General features: G+C 45.6%; 1 protein-coding gene across 1 annotated transcript in view; it reads left to right on the top strand.

The window, feature by feature from the left end:
- Nucleotides 1-19,552, top strand: part of LOC135054551 (zinc finger protein 850-like) — a 211,955-nt gene that overhangs the window by 32,911 nt on the left and 159,492 nt on the right. Inside the window, exon 2 of the mRNA XM_063957707.1 lies at nt 16,478-17,291. Within this exon, the coding sequence (XP_063813777.1) occupies nt 16,496-17,291 (796 nt within the window). The 5' untranslated portion in view covers nt 16,478-16,495. The remainder of the gene's footprint in view (nt 1-16,477; nt 17,292-19,552) is intronic.

The following is a 19,552-nucleotide window of genomic DNA, read 5'->3' as shown; positions in this document are numbered from 1 at the left end:
TACAAGTTCAATTTTGTCAAAAAAGAAAATCTGCAAGTGAACAGTAATAGCAATTACAAACAATTAGCCTCACCGGCCCCCATTAGAACCAATCCACCAGCCACACGACCTTCACCAATAATCACCCAAGGTGATATAGAGATTAGAAACTCCTATGAGTATGAATAAAATTCAAGCAATACCTTAAGGAGCCTGTTACAATCAAACAGCTCTCACATGAGTGGTAAAAACAACACAGCTTCAGTCAATTCCCATTCTGTCAGAAAGAGAATCAATAGTAAATACTCACAACTATGTTGAGAGATGTGCACTAAATGCTATTAAAGTTATTTTAACACAGTAGTTGAGTACCTGGCTCAGACGGTCAGAATTGATAGCAGCAGCTTCAAGATAAAGGTAAAAGCCAGTGGTTGTCTGGCTAGCAAAGAGACATCTAAAGATAAGGATCGTAAAATTCACTATAACGACCACACAATGGGTCATAAACGATAATCCATCAAGGCAAAAAGTTTAAAATGTACTTACATCTGACAGGAACTCTTGAGGGATGCTGCTGCATACCTATTCAATGTCAGACTGCTCTATTTAAACTCCCCGGGACCGGAAGTGTGTTCCGGTCCCGGAAGTGACCGTCAGTGTTAGAAAAGGCTGATTTAAAGTAATTCTGATTAAACAGCGCATGCAGTAAAGACACCACAGTTGCCCCCATGGACCCGCCACCCAATCAGAGTCTAACAGAGGGCAAACGCCAGACACGGCGCCACTCTCGCCGTCCGTCCAGCCGTCACACACTTCCGTGTTGTGAACCGCACGGAAGTGTGTCACATGCGTTCCACCCATACTTGGTATGGAATACCTCCTGGCTCGCTTAGTAGCGGCCAGTAGGGGCGCATTACGCCGTGCTCGCTACTTAGTAGAAATGGTGAGGGTAAACCTGAATCTTTAACATAAAGATGCCATTAGGGATATGGTCATTAACGGTACTAAGCTGCACTCTGGCAACTAATTACTAAAAGATACACTTATAGATATAATCGTCCTTCTCACAGGAAGGAATCAAAGAATAGACGATAGTAATAGAGGTATAGGATAGTCCAAAATCAATAGGGAGTCACCCAGGTAATGGACTACCTAAGTTAATAATATCTCCTAATTAACATACTTAATAAGTGTGTAGAAAATATGGTCAGTGTGGTGAGGATTGGCTCCAAACGGGGCCGGCGAGTCAACCACCTAAAGAATGATGCATGATAATACACCTAAACACATATATACAAATGATCCTAAAAAAGGTATAGCATAAAAAGAATAGTATGAAAAAAAATATATATAAGGAATAAAAGGATACTCATAAAACATGAGACCTAGATATAACTCATACATATTTATTTAATGCCACCAAGTTGCCTATGGGATTAAACCACCCGATATTGATAGGTGGCCGATGTTCAAATCCATGTTGAGTAGGACTAGTGCAGGTTCCTAATCTCTATTAAAAAAGTTTAGACTTTTTCACAAGAAAACATTAAGGGGATTAGCTTCATTAAGGCCCCTAGGAGATACTGTATCTAACGCATGGATCCAGTAACATTCCCGCTGTCGGAGGGCTAGAGTGCGATCACCTTCAGTCGGATTTGGAGGGATCCAATCTATAAGTTTGCACTTCAAACTAGCCACCTGGTGTCTGGCTTCCATGAAGTGGCGCGCCACCGGTTTATCGGTGTGACCAGTCTGGATAGCTGTATGGATGGATGACCTGTGATTGGCCATACGTTCACGGAAAATTCGTGTAGTAAGACCAACGTAATACAAACCACAGGGGCATTTAAGTATGTAAATTACAAAGTCAAGGCGACAATGCAAATGATGTCTAAGTCTAATGATTTTCCCTGTGTGGGGATGTGTAAACGTGGGTCCTATAATCATGGACCTGCACGTCGTGCAACCCCCACACGAGAAGCACCCCGGTTTGGCCTGCATCAAAGTGGTCCATGGGGTTTTTTCTTTTTCTGGGAACATACGTGGCCTCATCAATATTTGTTTGAGGTTAGCACCTCTCCTGTATGCCATCATTGGCGCCCCCATTCGGCCGAAGGGTAAGGTGTCATCTGTTTGAATAATGGGCCAATGGCGATGTAGTGCCTTTTTCATATTGAGTAGGAAAAATAAGATGATCATGTGTCTTAGTTTTGGGTCTAGTGCCCGAAAAGATTTTTTCGGCTTTTTGAAGACATTTGTGTAGCTGTTTATGGGAGTAACCCCTTTCTCTAAAACGTGTGGTGATTTCGTCCACTTGTTCACTACGTCGGGTGATCTCAGAATTCAGTCTCATTACCCTTAGGTATTGTGAAATGGGGAGACTGTCTTTTAGGGCAGGGGGATGGTGACTCGTAGCCTGTAACAACTGGTTACGGTCAGTGGGTTTACGAAACATTGTAGTTATTAATCGTGTCCCTATGTTGATGAGGGTCACATCCAAAAAGTTGATTTCTTTATGTGAACAGGAAGCGGTGAATCTAATGGGGCTATCAAGTAAGTTCAATTCATTGACCATTTGTTCAAATGCCCTCTGCGTCCCATTCCATAATAAAAAAATATCGTCAATAAAACGACGAAAGAAAACAATATTCTGACCATATCTTGGAAAAATATGTTTAGCTTCGTATTGTGCCATAAACAGATTGGCGTATGCCGGGGCCAAATTAGACCCCATCGCCGTCCCTGAGATCTGCATATAATGATCTTTCTTATATAAGAAATGATTATTCATCAAAACTAGTTCAACTAACTCCAATAGGAATTCAGTGGGGTAGTCAACACATGGTTGTTTCCTAAAAGCCATTCTTAATGCCTCCACTCCCTCCGAGTGAGGTATCACTGTATAGAGTGAGCAGACGTCAAGGGTAGCCAGCAAAATCCCACTGACGTCCCCTACGGCTGACACACTCTGTAGGAAATCTCCAGTATCTTTAAGATAACTAGGAGTAGCGAGGACCATTGGTTGTAGTACACTATCCAAAAAAATAGCTAAAGGTTGTAGTGAGGAGCCTTCAGCGGCAATAATGGGTCGACCAGGAGGGTTCCTAAGTGTCTTATGGATTTTCGGCAACAAATATATGATTGGGCACCGTGGATGCTCAACCGTTAGATATTGTGCCAATTCATCTGTAATCCATCTGTGAGCTAAACCCCTTTTGATGGACTCATCAATTTTGTTTTTCACAACTGATGTTGGATTGTATTCAAGTCGACTATAGGTGGTCTTATCAGAAAGTTGTCTCATGACCTCATTGTCATAGTCCTGCCAGTCTTGGACAACAATAGCCCCGCCTTTATCGGCTGTCCGGATGACAATATTGGTGGCATCTTTTAATTGTTTAAGGGCCATACATTCACTAGGAGAAAGGTTATCATACATTTTTTTATTATTATTGTTATGGGGTGTACTTTTGGTATCCCTTTGGACTAGACGTAAGAATGTTTTTATGCTGGAATTCGCGGAGGGTGGGTCAAAGGTGGATTTGGCTTTAAATTTGGTCCTTTCTTTCACCGACGTAGAGTTTAGAGTCTTGTGAAAAAGTCTAAACTTTTTTAATAGAGATTAGGAACCTGCACTAGTCCTACTCAACATGGATTTGAACATCGGCCACCTATCAATATCGGGTGGTTTAATCCCATAGGCAACTTGGTGGCATTAAATAAATATGTATTAGTTATATCTAGGTCTCATGTTTTATGAGTATCCTTTTATTCCTTATATATATTTTTTTTCATACTATTCTTTTTATGCTATACCTTTTTTAGGATCATTTGTATATATGTGTTTAGGTGTATTATCATGCATCATTCTTTAGGTGGTTGACTCGCCGGCCCCTTTTGGAGCCAATCCTCACCACACTGACCATATTTTCTACACACTTATTAAGTATGTTAATTAGGAGATATTATTAACTTAGGTAGTCCATTGCCTGGGTGACTCCCTATTGATTTTGGACTATCCTATACCTCTATTACTATCGTCTATTCTTTGATTCCTTCCTGTGAGAAGGACGATTATATCTATAAGTGTATCTTTTAGTAATTAGTTGCCAGAGTGCTGCTTAGTACCGTTAATGACCATATCCCTAATGGCATCTTTATGTTAAAGATTCAGGTTTACCCTCACCATTTCTACTAAGTAGCGAGCACGGCGTAATGCGCCCCTACTGGCCGCTACTAAGCGAGCCAGGAGGTATTCCATACCAAGTATGGGTGGAACGCATGTGACGCACTTCCGTGTTGTGAACCGCACGGAAGTGTGTGACGGCTGGACGGACGGCGAGAGTGGCGCCGTGTCTGGCGTTTGCCCTCTGTTAGACTCTGATTGGGTGGAGGGTCCATGGGGGCAACTGTGGTGTCTTTACTGCATGCGCTGTTTAATCAGAATTACTTTAAATCAGCCTTTTCTAACACTGACGGTCACTTCCGGGACCGGAACACACTTCCGGTCCGGGGAGTTTAAATAGAGCAGTCTGACATTGAATAGGTATGCCGCAGCATCCCTCAAGAGTTCCTGTCAGATGTAAGTACATTTTAAACTTTTTGCCTTGATGGATTATCGTTTATGACCCATTGTGTGGTCGTTATAGTGAATTTTACGATCCTTATCTTTAGATGTCTCTTTGCTAGCCAGACAACCACTGGCTTTTACCTTTACCTTGAAGCTGCTGCTATCAATTCTGACCGTCTGAGCCAGGTACTCAACTACTGTGTTAAAATAACTTTAATAGCATTTAGTGCACATCTCTCAACATAGTTGTGAGTATTTACTATTGATTCTCTTTCTGACAGAATGGGAATTGACTGAAGCTGTGTTGTTTTTACCACTCATGTGAGAGCTGTTTGATTGTAACAGGCTCCTTAAGGTATTGCTTGAATTTTATTCATACTCATAGGAGTTTCTAATCTCTATATCACCTTGGGTGATTATTGGTGAAGGTCGTGTGGCTGGTGGATTGGTTCTAATGGGGGCCGGTGAGGCTAATTGTTTGTAATTGCTATTACTGTTCACTTGCAGATTTTCTTTTTTGACAAAATTGAACTTGTAACATCAGAAATCACCTGTCTTGAGAAAGGCCTGTGATCAGACCGAAACGTCGACAATAAACTTGGTGATTCTAATGAAAAACTGACTCAAGAGACTGATTGTGAGAGTGCACCTCCAAATCTTTGGAACTTTTGCGATACATGTGTGGATCTCTTTGGTCCATTGGGAGCACCCACCACTGAAGAAGCATTTACTATATTGACGAGAGTGCAAGATCCCCAACAGATATATATATATATATATATATAAAGTCGTCCGGCGGCACTCACGGCAATAAAGACAAAAAGGCAGCTCCAATCAGCCAACGTTTCAATGTTATTTGTTCAACATTCTATACATGTGTGGGGAACCGTGTTGGTTCTTTATGGAGGGCACCGGCTGTTAATGTTTATTTCATTGGGGAAGGAGTGCCGCTTGACTGTGCTACTATATATATATATATATATATATATATATATATATATATATATATATATATATATATATATATATATATATATATATAAATAACCCAGTTCCATTCAGCGGCACTCGGAGGCTTGTATTGGCGTAAAAATGTGCTTTAATGAATCATAGTAAAAGTCTGCCTACCAAACCAACGTTTCGGGGCGTAACCGCCCCTTTATCAATGTGTTTTGCTCACCTTGATAAAGGGGCGGTTACGCCCCGAAACGTTGGTTTGGTAGGCTGACTTTTACTATGATTCATTAAAGCACATTTTTACACCAGTACAAGCCTCCGAGTGCCGCTGAATGGAACTGGGTTATTTATGGATGTGGATCTCCAGAGGGCACCGGAGCACTTTAACACAAGCTAGGCGAGTGCCGATCCGTCTGTAGCAGATAGATATCTATAGATATATATATATATATATATATATATATCTCTGTACATATACTAGTCCAGTGCAGTTTTGTTGTCATAATAATTATATGTATTGCCTGTGACTGTGTGTGCCTGTATCTGCTGTGTGGTTTCACTTTCATTGTTTCCCAGATATCACTATAACTATATTCTGTACCCTAAGGGACTAGGTGCGTCAGGGTCATATATATGGTGCGTCACAGTATTTACCCAATACGTGTATTCTACTGTGTACTCACTTACATAATACCGGATTTATTTGCAGGTGTTGTTTACTGGATATTCAGTTACATCCTAACGGATTTATTAGCAGATGTTATACTCTGTCTGGCTTAATCGTACTAAACCGCTCTGTTGTTGCATTTGTGTACAATGTCTAACAAGAAGGGCAGTAAATCTGGGGATGCTCCTGCATCATGCAAAGCATGTGCCAAGGATTTACCAGAGGGGGAAGTTCTGCATGATGGTCTGTGTACTGTGTGTCATACATCTCCCAGTCAGTCCGCAGCTTCTGTAACTAATCAGGAGCCACCCTGGGCTGCACTCTCAAACCTACTGGGTACTTTGGTGGAACACCTTACGCCCCCTATGGGACCACCTGTGCTACTACAGCCACAAATTGTCCCTATGGTTTATCCGCCTTGGGCTGAAAATTTGTCTACTCATTTGCAGCAGTTAAATCATTCCTTGGTAAGACAAAAATCGACTCCAGGTCACTCCCGTGTCTCTGGGTCATCTAAGCGGGCTGCTTTCTCCTCACAATCCACAAATCTCTCAGAAGTTTCATCTGAAGAGGAGGGGGGGGGGGGGGCATACTGTCCTGTCGGACACTGAATCAGGTGTTTCTGACAAGGATTCTCCATTGCAAATTGATGTCCCTGCTCTAGTGGTTGCTATTAAGCAGAACCTACAAATCACTGATGATGAGGATTCCACTTCTGTAGCTAAGTAAACTGATATGTTTAAATGGCAGAAGATGGTTAAAAATCTATTACCCCATTCTGACCATTTGGTGGACATCAGACGGGAACCCTAGTCTAATCCAGGGAAGAAATTCCCTCTGTCTGAATGGGTTTTAGCTCGCTATCTTTTCCCTGCAGAGTTATGTAGTGGGAAAATTCACCACTGGTGGATTCTCATTTCACCCGCCTAGTGGTGTCGTCCACTCTGCCTGTCACTTCACTGAAAGAATTGACAAGTGTGTGGAGGGTTGCCTGAAATCTGTTTACTCCCTTACAGGTGCTGTACATAGACCCACTATTGCGGCCTCCTGGGCTGCAAAAGAAATTGAAGCTTGGGTGCAGGCATTAGAGGAAGAGCTGCCCGAGGATATATCTGACAATGCCAGACAATACCTGTCTCACATTACCACCACCGCCTATTGCATTCAGGAGGCGTCCCCGGAGGCAGGTGTGTTGGCTGACAAGGCGTCGACCACGTCTGTCCTGGCTTACCGTATTCTGTGGTTGAGGTCATGGAAGGTGGACCTAGACTCCACAAAGACCTTGAAGGTACTCCCCTTTAAGGGGGATATTTTGTTTGGGGAAGACATAAATAAAATTGTGTCTGAACTGGCGGCTTTCTCCCAAATACTAATCCTTCTGCACAGAAGGCTAAAGATACCACTTTTCGTTCCTTTTGGCCTCAAGGGAAAGCAAAAGGTCAGGCATACCCGATACAATCTCGTCCTCCCAAAACCACTAAGCCCAAGACAAAGCAGTCCTGGGCGGGCCGTTAGCCTGCTTCCAAACAAGACAAGGCTACCGCATGATGGGGCGGGTCTTCCCCTGCGGGGACCCCAGGGTGGGAGGCCGACTTCTGCATTTCACCCAGGTCTGTTTATAGACCACTTCAGACGCATGGGTGCGAGAAGTTGTCTCTCACGGATACGCAGTTTCTTTCAAGAGACGTCCCCCTCACCAGTTCTGCACAATGGTTATTCCTTCTGATCCGTTGAAGGTGCAAGCTCTACAGCTGGTTGTGCTTTCCCTCCTGGATACAGGAGTGGTAGTGCCGGTACCTCTCTCCCAGAGAGGAGGAGGATACTACTCGACCCTGTTTCTAGTCGCGAAACCCAATGAGTCTTTCTGGCCTATACTCAACCTCAAATCACTGAACAAGTTTGTGAGAGTGTCCAAGTTCTGCATTAAAACACTGCACTCAATTGTACTTGCTATGGAACCTGGAGACTATATGGTATCCCTGGATATACAGGATGCATACCTGCATATACCTATTGCCAAGTCACAGCAGTATCTACGGTTTGCTATTGGCAACCTCCATTATCAGTTCAAGGCTCTACTATTTGGACTGGCTATGGCTCCTTGGATCTTCACCAAGGTTATGACTGTAATGATGGCCCATCTCCGTCGCCAGGGAGTTAGGATCCTGCAGTATCTGAATGACTTGCTGATTCTGGCAAACTCCCAAGATGTCCTCCTCCGTCATCTGCAACTGACAATAAGCTTCCTACAAGCCCATTGGTGGCTCATCAATTGGAAGAAATCCTCGCTGGTCCCAGCACAGAGCATGGTGCATCTGGTGACACTCCTGTACACACACAGTCAGCGACTGTTTCTGTCCCCGGAGAACGTCCTGAAGCTTCAGGACAGGATATGATGCTTCCTTTATTGTCCCAGAGTGTCAATGCACTCGGCAATGCAAGTACTTGGCCTAACGGTGTCGGCATTCGACATGGTGGAGTACGCTCAATTACATTCCCGCCCTCTGCAGAGGTTAATCCTTTCCAAGTGTGATGGCCTACCTCATCGAATCGGATCTCACATGATCACTTTGACTCCGAAGGTTCGTCTGTCGCTGGCCTTGTGGCTACAGGACCAGCAAATTAACAGGGGCCGTCCCTTCTGGATCCCCGACTGTGTCTTGCTGACAACAGATGCCAGTCTGCGGAGATGGGGAGCGATATTGGAGCAACACTCTTTTCAGGGTCGCTGGACTAAGGAGAAATCACTCCTCCCAATAAACATTCTGGAGTTGTGGGTAGTTTTCAACGCAATAACTCCCGCCATGCCTCTGGTACAGAACAGGCCTGTTCAAATATAGTCAGACAACACCACCACGGCATACATAAACCATCAGGGCGGCACTCAAAGCCACATGGCAATGATGGAAGTGTCAAAAGTCCTTTGTTGGGCGGAGCACCATTTTCCAGCAATATTGGCAGTGTTCATTCCGGGTGTCCTGAACTGGGAAGCAGACTTCATCAGTCACCAGGACGTGCACGCCGGAGAGTGGAGTCTTCATCCAGAAGTCTTTCAACTACTAGTGGACATGTGGGCCCACCAGATGTAGACCTGATGGCATCTCGACACAATCACAAAGACCTGGTGTTCGGATCAAGGACCAGCAATCCTCAAGCAGTGTTCGTGGACACACTAGCCATTCCATGAAACTTTTGCTTGCCCTACATATTCCCTCCAGTGTCACTCCTGCCCAGGGTCCTGCGGAGTTCAAGCAAGGAGGAAAACAACTTCTAGTCGCTCCGGTGTGGCCCAGATGGCATTGGTTCTCAGACCTGCAGGGTCAATTGAGAGAGCGTCTCCTGCTACTTCCTTAGCACCCAGACCTCCTCGTACAGGGCCCTTCTCTACCCAGACCTGGCCAGACTGGTTTTGATGGCATGGCTCTCGATGCATCACTCCTGAGGGCCAAGTGATTCTCCGAGGCGTTTATACAAACTATGTTGAAAGCCCGCAAACCGGCATCTGCCCGGATTTAATATAGGGTCTGGAATTCTTATTTCACCTGGTGTGCTGATAAGAATTATGATGCATACAGATTCAGAACTTCCAGAATTCTGGCTTTTCTGCAACAAGACCTGGACTTAGGCCTTCGTCTGGCCTCCCTCAAGGCTCACATATCTGCCTTGTCGGTATGGTTTGCCCTGCAAGAGTCTCCATTTGAACCTCTTCAGTCTGTGGACCTTAAGTGGCTCACAGCCAAGGTCCTGTTTTACTGGCTATTGCCTCTTCTAGAAGGGTGTAGGACTTAGGCGCATTGTCCTTTCGTCCACCCTTTCTGATATTTCATCATGACCGGGCAGTTCTTAGAACTCGCCCAGGTTATTTGCCTAAGGTGGTGTCATCTTTTCACCTCAACCAAGGGATTGTGGTCCCGGCCTTTATCTCTTCACTCTTTGGAGGACAAATCAGGTCTTTGGATGTGGTAAGGGCTCTCCGTATATATGTGGAGAGTACTGCCTCTATCGGGAGGTCAGATACCCTTTTCGTACTATAAGCAAACAAAATGAGAACTACCCAACTGCGCACAGCTTATGGAAGTCCACTTGAATATAGAAATTTCACAAATACGTCCGTCAAAAATAGTGGAGGGGAGGTCTTAGACCAGTATTCCTCTGTTCTTCTCTTCTTTCTTTTTAATTCCGAGGAGTCTCCTTCAGATTCACCGAATGTCCCTCAAAAACAGTGGAAGAACAATATTGTGTAGTATGTCCTGGATTTGGGTGGTTTCTGGGTTATGTGGTTTAACAAAATGGTTCTTACCGTACTCACGTCTAAAACGGAGGTGTTCACACGCATAAAGGTTTCTTTATGGACCCAAAACTTCTCCTAACTGGATGGATGGCTAGTCATGTTCTTTCAAATCCTCACCAAGTGGTGTCCCAATGTGAGAGATACCGGGGAGAAGAATACCTCAATTAATAGATGCCCCACGGTAGAGTTTGTTCAATCAATCACACTGACGGCCGGAGAAATAGACTAGCATACCGTACTCACACTCCAAGTATATTCAATATACCCATAAAGGTATCTTTAACTGTAATTCATACTCAGACAGATCAGATGAATTTAAAGATGTAGATGGGCAAGCGTACCCCACTTACAATCTTCTATGATGTTGTCCAGCCCGTAGCGGTTTCTTTTTCCACTTTCTTCCCAGGAAGTGGAACTCCACTAACGAGTGCTTCCAATCTCGGTATAATGAAATATATATCAAGAATGGAATTGATCATAATGTCTAACACTGGACGGGAATTCCGCGGACGCTCCTGTATTATGCAGGGCATGCGCCAAGGATTTGCCGGAGGGGTTAGCTTTGAATGATAGTCTGTGAAATATGTGCCATATATCTCCCAGTCAGTCCGCAGCTCCTGCAGCCAATCAGGAGCCACCTTGGGCGGCGTTCTCAACTATGCTCAATATGCTTGTGACATGCCTTACGCCCCTTATGGGACCTCCTGTGCCATTACAGCCACATATTGTCCCTGTGATGAATCCGCCTTGGGCGGATACTTTGTCTACTCAGTTGCAAAAACTGAAACAATCTGTGGTTAGACAAAAACCTACCCCATGTCCCTCTGGTGTCAAGGGGTCTTCTAAGTGGGCCGCTTCCTCCTCACAATCCACTAATCTCTCGGAAGACTCTTCTGATGAGGATGGGGAGTATACTGACCCGTCAGACACTGATACAACTGCTTCAGACGAGGACTCTACGACTCAGGTTGATGTCCCTGACCTAGTGGAGGCTATTGAGCAGATTCTACAAATCGATGATTATGTAGATCCCACTACTATGTCTAAGAAACCTGATAAGTTTAAACGTCAGAAGATAACTACGGTATCATTACCGCATTCTGACCATTTAGTAGACATATGTCTAGAACCCTGGTCTTCTCCAGGAAAGAAATTCACCCTTTCTAAAACGATGCTAGCTCGTTATCCTCTCCCTGCTGAGTTGTGTAACAAGTGGGAAAATTCACCGCCTGTGGATTCCCATGTCACTCGTCTTGTGGTGTCGTCTACACTGCCTGTCACCACTGTTACCTCACTGAAGGAACCGACAGATAAGTGTGTGGAGGGATGCCTGAAGTCTATTTACTCCCTTACAGGTGCTGTACATAGACCCACTATAGCAGCCTCCTGGGCTGCAAAAGGAATTGAAGCATGTGTTCAGGCAATAAAGGAAGAGTTGCCTCAGGATATATCTGGCACTGCCAGACAATACTTGTCTCATATTACCACCGCCTCCCATTATATTCAGGAGGCATCCTCAGAGGCATTGACTACGTCCAGGAAAAAAACTGTGTTCCCTAATGCACACCGAGTGAATAATATTACTACATAATAATAGTCTATTATGTAGTAATATTATTCACTCGGTGTGCATTAGGGAACACAGTTTTTTTCCTACACAGAATTACCCCTCCCCTTTTAGAACCTGAGTGACATTACAATCTGATTGAGCAGCTTTCCACTTTGTGTATTGACTACGTCCATCCTGGCTCGCCGTATTCTGTGGTTGAGGTCATGGAAGGTGGACCTGGACTCCAAAAAGACTTTGGAGGTACTCCCTTTTAAGAGAGACATCCTATTTGGGCAAGATCTCAATAAGATTGTGACTGACTTAGCAGCAGCAAAGACTGCATATCTCCTGAATACTAATCCTTTGCACAGAAGGCAAAAGGTTCCAATTTTTTGCTCCTTTTGACCTCAAGGGAAAGCTAAAGGTCAGGCATACCCGAGACAATCTCGTGTTCCCAAAACCATTAAGCCCAAAGCAGAACAATCCTGAGCTGCCAGTCAGCCTGCTTCTAAACAAGACAAGCCTGGTGCATGACTGGGTTTGTCTCCCCCTGGGGGATCCCAGGTTGGGAGGCCAACTTCTGTGGTTCGCCCAGGACTGGTTAGAGACCACTTCAGATGCATGGGTGCGAGAAGTTGTCTCTCACGGGTACGCAGTGTCTTTCAAGAGACATCACCATCACCAATTCTTCACAATGGTTATTCCTTTGGATCCGTTGAAGGCGCAAGCTCTACAGCTGGTTGTGCGTTCCCTCCTGAATACAGGAGTGGTAGTGTCGGTACCTCTGTCTACTCGTCCCTGTTTCTAGTTCCGAAACCCAATTTGTCTTTCTGGCCTATACTCCAACTCAAATCACTGAAGAAGTTTGTGAGAGTGTCCAAGTTCCGTATGGAAATGCTGCACTCAATTTTACTGTCCATGGAACCCTGAGATTATATGGTATCCCTGGATATACAAGATGCTTATCTGCACATACCTATTACATACATATCGCATCAGCAATATCTGCGGTTTGCTATTAGCAACCCTCACTATCAACTCCAGGCTCTGCCATTTTGACTGGCCACAGCTCCTCTGAACTTTACCAAGGTTATGGCCATGATGACAGCCTATCTCCATCTTCAGGGTGTCAGGATCCTGCCGTATCAGGACGACTTTCTTATTCTGGCGAACTCCCAAAATGTCCTCCTCGGTCATCTACAATTGACAGTAAAGAAGCCTACAAGCCCACGGGTGGCTCGTCAACTGGAAGAAGTCCTCACTGGTCCCTGCTCAGAGCATGGTGCACTGGGGGCACTGCTGGACACACACAGTCAATGACTGTTTCTGTCTCCAAGGAAGGTCCTGAAACTTCAGGACAGGATCAGATACTTCCTCTCTCGCCCAAGAGTGTCAATACACTCGGCGATGCAAGTACTAGGCCTCATGGTGTGGGCTTTCGACATGGTAGAGTATGCTCCGTTTCACTCCCGCGCCCTACAGAGGTTGATTCTTTCCAAGAGGGATGGCCTACCTCATCGGATCAGGTCCCAAATGATCTCCTTGACTCTGAAGGTTAATCTGTCACTGACCTGGTGGCGACAAGACCAGCAGTTGAGCAAGGGCCGTCTCTTCTGGATCCCGAACTGGGTCCTACTGACTATGGACGCCAGTCTGCGGGTTTGGGGCACAGTGTTAGAGCAACACTCTTTCCAAGTTCGGTGGAGCAAGGAGGAATCACTCCTCCCGATAAACATTCTGGAATTGAGGGCAGTGTTCATTGCTTTGTCTCTCGCCCTGCCTCTGATACAGAAAAGGCCTGTTTAAGTATGGTCAGACAATGCCATCATGGTGGCGTACATAAACCATCAAGGCTGCACTTGAAGTCGCATGGCAATGATGGAAGTGTAAAAAATCCTTAGTTAGGCGGAACACCATCTGCCAGTGATATATCGACAGTGTTCATTCCGGGGTCCTCCACTGGGAAGCGTATTTCCCCAGTCGTCAAGACATACACGCCGGAGAGTGGAGTCTTCATCCAAAGTCTTAACTCCTAGTGGACAGGTGTAGACCTGATGGCATCTCGACACAATCACAAAGTTCCGGTCTTTGAATCAAGAACCAGGGATCCTCAAGCACTGTTTGTGGATGCACAGGCAATTCCATAGAACTTTCGCTGCCCTATGTGTTCCCTCTGGTGTCACTCCTGCCCAGGGTAATACGGAAGTTCAAACAAGAAAAATTCTACTTCTAGTCGCTCCAGCGCATTAGTTCTCAGACCTGCAGGGTCTATCGATAGAGCGTCCTCTTCTACTTCCTCAGCGACCAGACCTCCTCATTCAGGGCCCTTGTGTCTACCCTGGACCTGGCCAGACTGGCTTTGATGGCGTGGCTCTTGAAGCTTCATTCCTGAGGGCCAAAGGATTCTCCAAGGTGGTTATCCAAACTATGCTAAAGGCCTGCAAACCGGCCTCTGCACGGATTTATTATAGGGTCTGGAATTCTTACTTCACCTGGTGTGCTGCTAAGAATTACGATGCTTACAAATTTAGTACTTCCAGACTTCTGTCTTTTTGTTGCAACAAGGCCTGGATTTCTGACTTTGTCTGGCCTCCCTCTAGGTTCACATAGCTGCCTTGTCGGTGTGGTTTCAGAGAAAAATTGCGTCTCTACCTGACGTTCATACATTCACTAAGGGCATATTACGGATTCAGCCTCCCTATGTCCCTCCTGTGGCTCCATAGGATTTGTCTATTGTCTTGAATGCCCTACAAGAGTCTCCATTTGAACCTCTTGAGTGGGTGGACCTTAAATGGCTTACAGCTAAGGTTCTTATTGGCTATTGCCTCTGCTAGAAGGGTATCAGACTTAGGCGCTTTGTCCTGTCGTCCACCCTTTTTGATATTTCATCGTGACCGAGCAGTTCTTCGAACTCGCCTCAGTTATTTGCCTAAGGTGATGTCACCATTTCACCGTAACCAAGAGATTGTGTATCCGACCTTCATCTCTTCTAAATTGTCCTCCAAAGAGCGTTCTTAGGATGTGTTAAGGGCTCTCCATATATATGTGGAGAGGACTTCCTCTATTAGGAGGTCAGATGCCTTTTTTGTACTGTTTGGTTGTTTTGTTGGCCTTTCAATAAGCAAACCTTAGTCAGATGATTAGAATGGTGATTGCACAAGCCTATGCGCAGTCTGAACTCCCAGCTCCTGCTGCTATTAAAGCCCATGCTAGTCGGTCTGTTGGACCTTTATGGTCGGCCCACCTTGGCGCGTCCGCAGAACAATTTTTCAAGGCAGCTATGTGGTCCTCAGTGAACACATTTATTAGGTTATATGCCTTTGATACTTTCGCCTCCCAGGATTGCTTCCTTTGGACGCCGGGTTCTCATATCCGCTAAGCCGCGTCCTCTACCTTGAGGAACTGCTTTAGTACATCCGCTATGTATTCCCTGTGGTACACACTTTACCCCGCTACAGAAAAGATTTATGGTAGACTTACCATGGTTAAATCTCTTTCTGCGAGGTACACTGGGTTCCACAGGGTGCCCACCCTGACGTACTTAGCTTCTTTGGGTTTGTAAGGCATTAGCCGCTAGTCCCTTCTCCTGTCGTGAGAACGTGGTTCTGTGTGACTAACATCTACTTTCTCTTTTACCTGCTCCTGCATTGGACTGCAAAATGATGTGATAATACATACAAGCGCCCAGTGAAGGGACTTAATGATGGTTCAGAGTCCTTCCACAGTCAATTTTCAATGTTAATGTAACAAAAAAAAAAGTGCGTATAGTGATGTACCGTTAAAACATTTAATATACAATCACATGAAACATAACAATAGTAAAACATAAAGTGCATGGAATCCAAAGTGCAGAGAGTGTCCAAAGTGCGTAATTACCAGCAGCAAGTTAATTCAGGCATGAGGTTTTTTGTTCCACGGCAACTGCGGGTGTCACTTCCTCATTTGGCTGTCCTGCAGACTGTCACACTCGGTCTCCTTTGGATAAAAAATCCAACGCGTTTCTACCCTTCACGGGTCTTTTTCAAGGCATCCAGCAGAATCTGTCCTGTGGAAGGACTCTGAACCATCATTAAGTCCCTTCACTGTGCGCTTGTATGTATTATCACATCATTTTGCAGTTTGCTTGAGATTCTCTGGGTGGAGGTACACATGAGTTACCTCTGTGTGATTAGTACACTAACTAGCTGCCTTTCTCTGAGCGCACTGAGAATTATCTATCCTTCTGTATTCCTGCATTGGACTGGTTAACAAAGCTGAGCACTCAGTGTCTGGAGGCGGGGTTATATAGGAGGCCCCAGGAATGCATTCTGGGACAGTCTAAAGCTTTAGCCTGTTGGTGCCTCTGGCTCAAGATCCATCTCTACACCCCGATGTATTCCCTGTGGAACACAGTGTACCTTGCAGAAAGAGATTTAACCATGGTAAGTCTTGTCATAAATCTCCTTTTATATATGTGTTATTTAGGGTGAATATCTTACAAATATGATGACAGAAGATATAGAGGGAGAAGTAGAGACGTATGTAACTGCTATGAAGGCAGAAGAACCGGAAGGAGAAGAGACGTGTGTGACCGATACGAAGGCAAAAGGTATAGAGGGAGAAGAAGAGACGTATGTGACTGACATAAAGGGAGAAGAAGAGATGTATGTGACTGATATGAAGGCAGAAGATATAGAGGGAGAAGAAGAGACGTATGTGACTGATATGAAGGCAGAAGATATAGAGGGAGAAGAAGAGACGTATGTGACTGATATGAAAGCAGAAGATACAGAGGGAGAAGAAGAGACGTATGTGACTGATATGAAGGCAGAAGATATAGAGGGAGAAGAAGAGACGTATGTGACTGATATGAAGGCAGAAGATATAGAGGGAGAAGAAGAGACGTATGTGACTGATATGAAAGCAGAAGATACAGAGGGAGAAAAAGAGACGTATGTGACTGATATGAAGGCAGAAGATATAGAGGGAGAAGAAGAGACGTATGTGACTGATATGAAGGTAGAAGATATAGAGGAAGAAGAAGAGGTGTATGTGACTGATATGAAGGCAGAAGATATAGAGGGAGAAGAAGAGACGTATGTGACTGATATGAAAGCAGAAGATATAGAGGGAGAAGAAGAGACGTATGTGACTGATATGAAGGCAGAAGATATAGAGGGAGAAGAAGAGACGTATGTGCCTGATATGAAGGCAGAAGATACAGAGGGAGAAGAAGAAATGTATGTGAGGGATGATCAGCAGTGTATGGAGGACAAAATCCCTACAGATATCAGCACAGGTGAATAATAAGCACTTATTACAGGAAATAGTCACATATTCTCCTTGCACAGTTATTACAAAAATCTCTCATACTTCACCCTCCTTTCAAACTAATGAGGGAAATGTATCTGCAAAGTGGGGGAGTCAGGAGCCATCAGCCCCTATTATACTCCTGCTCTCCACCTAACATCATGTCACTGTATGTTACCAGCCCAGAGATCTGACCAGTCTCCTCCCCACACTCTCTGATGTATCTCATATGTCAAGAGCCATCAGCCCCTATTATACTCGTGCTCTCCCCTCATATCATGTCACTGTGTGTAACCAGGCCAGAGATCTGACCAGTCTCCTCCCCACACTCTCTGGTGTATCTCATACTTCAGGAGCCATCAGCCCCTATTATACTCCTGCTTCCACTCACATCATGTCACTGTGTGTTACCAGCCAAGAGATCTGGCCAGTCTCCTCCCCACACTCTCTGGTGTGTCTCATACATCAGGAGCCATCAGCCCCTATTATACTCCTGCTCTCCCCCTCACATCATGTCACTGTGTGTTACCAGCCCAGAGATCTGACCAGTCTCCTCCCCACACTCTCTGGTATATCTCATACATCAGGATCCATCAGCCCCTATTATACTCCTGCTCTCCCCCTCACATCATGTCACTGTATGTTACCAGCCCAGAGATCTGACCAGTCGCCTCCCCACACTCTCTGATGTATCTCATATATCAAGAGCCATCAGCCCCTCATACTCCTGCTCTCCCCCTCATATCATGTCACTGTCATTTACCAGCCCAGAGATCTTAACAGTCTCCTCTTCACACTCTCTGGTGTATCTCATACATCAGGAGCCATCAAGCCCTATTATTCTACTGCTCTCCCCCTCATATCATGTCACTGTGTGTTACCAGCCCAGAGATGTGACCAGTCTCCTCCCCGCACTCTCTGGTGTATCTCATACATCAGGAGCCATCAAGCCCTATTTCTCTGACGTCCTAGTGGATGCTGGGTACTCCGTAAGGACCATGGGGAATAGACGGGCTCTGCAGGAGACTGGGCACTCTTAAAAGAAAGATTAGGTACAATATCTGGTGTGCACTGGCTCCTCCCTCTATGCCCCTCCTCCAGACCTCAGTTAGAATCTGTGCCCGGCCAGAGCTGGATGCACCTAGTGGGCTCTCCTGAGCTTACTAGAAAAGAAAGTATTGTTAGGTTTTTTATTTTCAGTGAGATCTGCTGGCAACAGACTCACTGCTACGAGGGACTGAGGGGAGAGAAGCAAACCTACCTGCTTGCAGCTAGCTTGTGCTTCTAAGGCTACTGGACACCATTAGCTCCAGAGGGATCGAACACAGGGCCCAACCTCGATCGTCCGTTCCCGGAGCCGCGCCGCCGCCCCCCTTGCAGAGCCAGAAGACGGAAGAACCAGAAGAAAAACGGCGGCTGAAGACTCCGGTCTTCAATAAGGTAGCGCACAGCACTGCAGCTGTGCGCCATTGCTCCCACAGCACACCACACGCTCCGGTCACTGGTGGGTGCAGGGCGCTGGGGGTGGGGCGCCCTGGGCTGCAATAAGTATACCTTTGGCAAAAATTGCACATAATACAGTTATAAACTGTATATGTGCCTAATCCCCTGCCATTAACATTAAAAAAGCGGGAGAAGCCCGCCGCGGAGGGGGCGGGGCTATCTCCCTCAGCACACCGGCGCCATTTTCTCTTCACAGCTCCGCTGGAAGGACGCTCCCCAGGCTCTCCCCTGCAGTATACACTACAAGAAGGGTAAAAAAGAGAGGGGGGGGGGGGGCACATAAATTTAGGCGCAAAAGGTGATATAAGCAGCTATTGGGGAAAATTCACTCTATGTTAGAGTAAATCCCTCTGTTATATAGCACTCTGGTGTGTGCTGGCATACTCTCTCTCTGTCTCCCCAAAGGACTTTGTGGGGTCCTGTCCTCAGTCAGAGCATTCCCTGTGTGTGTGCGGTGTGTCGGTACGGCTGTGTCGACATGTTTGATGAGGAGGCTTTCGTGGAGGCGGAGCAGGAGCCTATAAGTGTGATGTCGCCCCCTGCGGGGCCGACACCAGAGTGGATGGATATGTGGAAGGTATTAACCAACAGTGTCAACTCCTTGCATAAAAGGTTCGATGACGTAACAGCTTTGGGACAGCCGGCATCTAAGTCCGTGCCTGCCCAGGCGTCTCAGAGGCCATCAGGGGCTCAAAAACACCCGCTACCTCAGATGGCAGACACAGATGTCGACACAGAGTCTGACTC

This window comes from Pseudophryne corroboree, chromosome 3 (genome assembly GCF_028390025.1).
Source record: "Pseudophryne corroboree isolate aPseCor3 chromosome 3, aPseCor3.hap2, whole genome shotgun sequence".
In the NCBI taxonomy this organism is placed as follows: Eukaryota; Metazoa; Chordata; class Amphibia; order Anura; family Myobatrachidae; genus Pseudophryne; species Pseudophryne corroboree.
Note: the sequence above shows the minus strand (reverse complement) of the source record. Positions and strands in the feature narration are given on the sequence as shown.